The following is a 6,667-nucleotide window of genomic DNA, read 5'->3' as shown; positions in this document are numbered from 1 at the left end:
GATTTCCAATGTCTATATTGAGTCCATGAGTTTATGTGTGTCCTGAGTCTATCTGTTTCTGTATCAGTATAAGTGAGCTACATCTATATAACTTTAAACCTGACTGAAACAGAGTTAAAGTTACAGTGATTTATTTCTAGTGAATTCTAGCTCCTGAAACTAACGTCTAGATTGTTCAGTCATGTGCAGGCAACTAGTTCACATGTCCCTTTTGTGACAGCAGAAAGAAGAGATCGTGATGCTACTACTCACCTTTTCTGTAATTTCGTACTGGGAGATGTTGGTCTTCTTCAACTGGAGAGGCCCACCTCCCAGAAGACTGCACTGGCCATTAGCCTATAGGCTATTCTTAGGGAATGGACATGGCACCCTCCTTGCTCCTGTGAAGTTGAGCCACCGGGCAGAGAAGAATGTATTGAAGCAGAGAGAGTGTAAGAACACACAAAATACTGACATGGCAGATGTGTACTTGAAACCTTTCCAGTAGAGGAGGGAATTGAACTGGAGTCTCCTACGGTTCAATTCTAGTCTTTCTAGGCTATGATATAGATTTCATAAATTTCATAGACATTCAGGCTGGAAGGGACCCCGGAGGATCATCGAGTCCAGCCCCCTGCCCCAGCGTCAGGAAGTCAGCAGGGATCATAGGATCCCAGCAAGAGAAACATCCAAATGTGTCTTGAAGGCATTCAAAGTGGGTGCTTGAACACCTCTGGCGGCAGTCTATTCCAAACCTTGGGGACTCAGACAGTAAAGTAGTTCTTCCTTATGGCCAACCTGAATTGGTCGCAGAGGAGTTTGTGACCATTCAATCTCGTCAGCCCTTGGGATGCTCTGGTGAACACATGTTCCCCCAGATCCTGGTGAACACTACTGATAAACATATGGCTGGCCACCAGATATCCCCTGAGCCTGCGCTTTTCCAGGCTGAAGAGCCCCATGGCTCTCAGCCTCTCGTCATAAGATCTGTTATCCTGACCTCTGATCATGCGCATGGCTCTCCTCTGCACTGTCTCAAGCTTCTCCATATCCTTTTGAATTGTGGAGCCCAAAACTGGATGTAGTACTCCAGCTGTGGCCTCACCAAGGCCGAGTACAATGGGAGAATGACATCACAGGATTTGCTTGAGCAGCATCTATGGATGCAAGCCAGCGTTTTGCTCGCTTTACTAGCCACAGCATCACATTGAAGGCTCATGTTCATCTTGTGGTCAATGATGACCCCCAAGTCCCTTTCATCTGTAGTGCTAACCCACGTAGCACTGCCAAGCCTATAAGCATACTACAGGTTTTTCCTCCCAAGGTGGGGAACCTTGCATTTTTCGGTGTTGAAAACCATCAGGTTCTCATCTGCCCATTTCCTGAGCCTGTCAAAATCTGTCTAGATCACCCTCTTGTCCTCAGGTGTGGATGCTTTACCCCAGAGTTTGGTGTCATCGGCGAACTTGGCCAGTCTGTTTCTGATACCAATATCTGTATCATTCATGAAGATGTTAAAAAGTATAGGACCTAGAACAGAGCCCTGAGGAACCCCACTGGTCACCGCACACCACGACAATTGACTTCTGTTGGCCAGCACCCTCTGGGTCCTGCCGTGGAGCCAATTCCCCAGCCAGTGGATCGTGGTGAGGTCGAGGCCACAGTTAGCCAGTTTTGCCAAGAGGTGATCATGGGATACCAGATTGAAGGCTTTTTTAAAGTCAAGATATATGACATCAATCGCTCCCCCCTTGTCCAAGTGACAGGTCACCTGGTCGTAAAAGGAAATGAGATTGGTTGAGCAAGACCTACCCACAACAAACCCATGGTAGGTATCCCTCAGGATAGTGCTGTCAGCTAGTCTGTTAAGGATGGCCTCTTTCATAATCTTTTCCAAGACCTCCCCCAGGATAGAGGTCAGGCTGATGGGTCTGTAGTTTGCCAGATCTGCTTTCCTCCCTTTCTTGAAGATAGGCACCACATTGGTCTTCCAATCTTCGGGCACTTCACCAGAGCACCAGGCGTTCTCAAAGATCTGTGCCTGGGGCTGAGCTATATAAAAGGGTAGTACCACTTCCTCCTCCACCAATACTTTATAAGAATAATCTCTGTTCATTTTTTTTAAATAAGTATCTGAGCTCATTTGCATAGGAGCAGTCTGGGCTGTGATCCCCAGTGGACATTAGGCACATTTATGCAACCCTAGTAAAGCATTTGGGAGGTGGGACTTCAGTCGCATCCTTGTCACCAATTTCCTACTGGTGAGCTCTAGGCCACTACAAGATCTGCTGGCTTTTTTGTGTGCCATTCCAAGGCATCTAACTCTCTCCCTGCACTGTCTAGGGTCACCTAATACAGGGTTGTGAATCCCCCTATAGAGGCCAAGAACATAAAATGTAGGCTTTGCAATGTTTTACTTTTAGGTACTTAAGCCTGTTCATGAATCTAGTCCAGGCTTGTCCAACATACGGAGCGCAGTTCTGAGGCCTGAGGTCCCTCGCTTAGGACAGGCGGGTGGGGGAGGGGAGGGGAGCTGCTTAACCCCACGGGGCCAGGTTCGCGTGACCTCCCATGTCATGTGAGCTGGGTCCTGCTGCTGCCCTGAGGGCTGTGCGGCGTGGGGCTGCCCCAGCTGTGCTTGACGGGATGAGCTGGGGACAACGCCTTAGAACCGCTGGCATGGGCATGGCTGGGCTGAGTAGACAGCAGGATGGCCAGACATGCCCCCCTCATCCTGCCCCAGGACCTCCAGCACCCCACTGGCCCCAGCACATGCCCCCTGGGCGGACAGGAGGGGAGCCCCCAGCACACAGGGCCAGCGGGGGCCGCACTGGGCATGGGGGCAGTGCTTGGCCTGGCTCAGAGGGCATGGGGCAAGATGCAGAGGCAAGAGCATAGCCCCAGTCCACTGCCCCCATCGCCCTGGGGTCAGGACTTTGTCTGGGGCTGTGGGGGCGGTGGCAGTGCAGTCCAGTGGGGCGCAGGGACCCAGAAGACGCTTGGCCAGTGCTGGTGCTGTGGCCTCCCCGGGCCGGGAACTCTGCTAGGTCCCAGTGCCCTGTGCCCGCCAGACGCGCCTCACCACCTGCGGCCCAGGACAGGCAGGTACCGACCCTGCCATGGGGGCTGCGGCCGCAGGCAGAGCTAGCTGGGGCACGGAGAGGCGGCCCTGCGTGGGTGGGCAGCTAGGGGAGGCTCACACAGAAGGGCATGCACCCCCTCTGCACTCCGCAGACGGCAGGGCAGGGGCAGGGTGTACATATGCATACACACACAGGCAGGGGCAGGGATGATGGACAGGCAGGCAGGCAGCGTCCAGGGGTGAGCACAAGTGTGCACACACGTGTACACACACCCACGCACTCAGAAACACACATGCATGCACATATGCGCATGTGCACACCCACCTCCACACACACACACTCACACACACAAAGTTGTGGGCACTACATGCGCATTCATTCTCCTGTACACCCCGGGCCATATAGACCCAGAGGAACAAATGCTCAAGGTGAAGCAGCACTACCCACATGGTGGCACATGCAGGGACTGTCATGTCACTCACACACCTAGGCATATCTGCACAGACACTCCTGCTGCCCTGGAGTCACCTGCCATGCATGCACAATCACAGCAGCCCTATGGCGTCACACACCTTGCAGAGAGTGGGCCCAGAGTATGCAGTGGTGCACTCACAGGCACTCACAATTATGCTTACATAGTTGTGCCCAACCACGCATGCAGCACCGATTCCTGCACAGTTGGGAGGCGTATACAGCTTAGAACTACACACAATTGAGCAACGCCATCACAGTCACACCAGCAGAGAGCTTCTCTAGTACCCATGAACTTAGCCTTGCTGAATCAGTTGCTGCTCTACACAACTCCACATAACAATAATTAAGCAGTTACTTATTTGCACCACACTTCTGAAGACAGTGACACAGAAATAGGCACACAGATGTGATACTGCGCGCGCACACACACACAAACATACAATTGCACAGTGCTGACACTTAGCTCTCACACATGTGTACACATGCACGCACATACACATGCATCTGAGCTCTGCCCCCCTTCTCTCTTCCTGGCTAGTGCAGGGCCAAGGGGGAACTCCATGGGCAGAGATGCCTGCCCCAGCCTCCAGCCTGAGTGCAAATGAATTAGGGTTAGTGTGGACCCAGTTGGACAGGGCAGGGGAAGTTGAGGTAAGAAGGAAGGCAGGCTGGGGATAGCGGCTATGTGCTGCTGCAAGATGGAACTAGGATGCTCTGGGAGGGGAAACAAGGTCTGGTGGCTTAGAGCAGGGGGCCTGGGACTTTTACCTAATCATGCCTTGGGGTCCTGGCTGTAGGGGAACACTCCACTGTGGTTTGGAATGGAAGAGACCAGGTGGACACTTCTACTGCTCACCATCTCTCCACCCCCAAAGTGATGCTCAGGTAGATCAGGCTTGTTCAACATACAGCCTGCGGGGTGACAAAATATGAATATGGCTCACCTGCCCACTGGGTGATAAAAAGTTCATGATTCGGCTCCACATTCAAAAAGGTTGGACACCCCTGGTCTAGTCCATCCTGCCTGGCCTGACCAGGGAACTACACCATTGCATGTGAGTAATAATAGCTATGCTGATTTAAAATTACAAAAGTGCTGCTTATGCCTAATGATTTCATATGGACTGTAGTCTAAACAACCAATGCCAATGACAAAGAAAGCGCACACCACATCTGAATGGGATCATGACACAGGCTTTCTGAGAATTCACAGAAATTGACTTTGACTAATTACAAAGATTAATAAATTAGTCTTTGTAATTTGCATGCTGGTATAGACAACGTTGTGCTGGCCTTCCCCTATTGGAGAAGGCCAGCGCAGAACACAAAAAGACATTGTCCTTGTGACTGACAGTTTATAATGGAAGACCCAATCCTGTAACCACTTAGGGCTAGTTCCACAGGACTACTCATTGCAATACCCAATCTCCGGGTGCCATGCCACCTAGAGGAATCTTCATTCCCAAGTTAGGTGCCCAAGCACCACTCTAGTTTCATAGTTTCATTGTCGGTAGGTTCGGAAGGGACCTAAGCAGATCATCAAGTCCGACCCCCTGCCCTGGGCGAGAAAGAAGGCTGGCGTCACCTAGTTGATTATCTAGCCTCCTTTTGAAGACCCCCAGGGTAGGAGCAAGCACCACTTCCCTTGGAAGTTCATTCCTGACTGTGAAGTACTGCCTCGTGATGTCTAGCCTAAATCTACTCTCATTCAACTTATGACCGTTATTCCTTGTTACTCCCGGTAGTGCTCAGGGGAACAGGGACTCTGCTTAGCCTGCTTAGCCCCCTTGGCAAGTTTACAGATGGCCACCAGATCCCCTCTCAGCCTTCTTTTGTGGAGGCTGAACAGGTTCAAGTTCCGTAGCCTCTCCTCGCAGGGCCTACCCTGCTGCCCCCAGATCATGTGAGTGGCCCGCCTCTGGACCCTTTCGATGCTGTCCAAATCCCTCCTGAAGTGCGGCATCAAGAACTGGACACAGTACTCCAACTGCAGCCTGACCAGTGTCGCATAGAGGGGAAGGATCACCTCCTTGGACCTGCTCGTTATGCATCTATGGATCCATGACAAGGTGCGGTTAGCCTTCCTGACCGCGTCCCCACATTGGTGCCCCATGTTCATCTTGGAATCAGTAGTGACTCCAAGATCCTTTTCTGCCTCTGTACTGACAGGAAGGGATTTCCCTAGCCTGTAGGTATGCTGCTGGTTCTTCCTCCCCAGGTGCAGTACCTTGCACTTGTCCGTATTGAAACCCATTCTATTCTCATCCGCCCACCTCTGTAACCTGTCCAGATCTAGTTGTAACCTGTCCTTCTCTTCCAGCGTGCCCACTTCTCCCCACATCTTAGTGTCATCCGCAAATTTGAACAAGGTGATTGTTACTCCCTCCTCCAAGTCACTGATGAAGATGTGGAACAGTGCAGGCCCAAAGACCGAGCCCTGGGGAACTCCACTGCTCACATCCGTCCAGCCAAAAAATGACCCATCCACCACCACACTTTAGGTGCAGCCCTCCAGCCAATTTGCAACCCATCTGACTGTGTAGGCATCGACACCACAGTCGCCTAATTTTTTAATGAGGATGGGGTGAAAAACAGTGTCAAAGACCTTCCTAAAGTCCAGAAAGACTACGTCCACCACGACACCTGCATCCAGATTTTGTGATCTGGTCACAGAAGGCCACCAGGTTGGTCTGACAGGACCTGCCTCTAATGAACCCATGTTGATTGCCCCTAAGCATAATCTCCCCTGCTGGTCCCTCACAGATGTGCTCCTGGATAATTTTTTCAAAGAACTTTCCCAGGACTGAGGTAAGACTAACAGACCTATAGTTTCCTGGGTCCTCTTTCCTCCCTTTTTTGAAAATGGGGACCACATTGGCACTTTTCTAGTCCTCTGGCACCTCTCCAGAGCACCATGAATGCTCGGAAAGCTGTGCCAGGGGTCCCGCAATGACCTCTGCCAATTCCCTCAGCACTCTGGGGTGGAGATCATGAGGACCTGCTAATTTGAACATGTCTAGTCCCACCAGAAGTTCCCTGACCAGGTCCTCGCTGACCCTGGGCCTGGCTGCGCCTCCCCTGGGTCAATCCAGGATCCCAGTGGGGGAGATGTCCTTGTCCCTGCTCAGAAA

At 51.7% G+C, this 6,667-nt stretch overlaps 1 protein-coding gene across 1 annotated transcript in view; it reads right to left on the bottom strand.

Moving 5' to 3' along the window:
• The window catches only part of LOC109302249 (vitellogenin-3-like), a 10,352-nt gene extending 5,845 nt beyond the window's left edge, over window positions 1–4,507 (bottom strand). Inside the window, exon 1 of the mRNA XM_019523812.1 lies at window positions 4,481–4,507. Coding sequence (XP_019379357.1) covers window positions 4,481–4,507 — 27 coding nt within the window. The remainder of the gene's footprint in view (window positions 1–4,480) is intronic.
• Between the last annotated feature and the right edge of the window lie 2,160 nt (window positions 4,508–6,667).

Source organism: Gavialis gangeticus, unplaced genomic scaffold, assembly GCF_001723915.1.
Source record: "Gavialis gangeticus isolate Ggan-Ray unplaced genomic scaffold, GavGan_comp1, whole genome shotgun sequence".
NCBI lineage: Eukaryota > Metazoa > Chordata > Crocodylia > Gavialidae > Gavialis > Gavialis gangeticus.
Note: the sequence above shows the minus strand (reverse complement) of the source record. Positions and strands in the feature narration are given on the sequence as shown.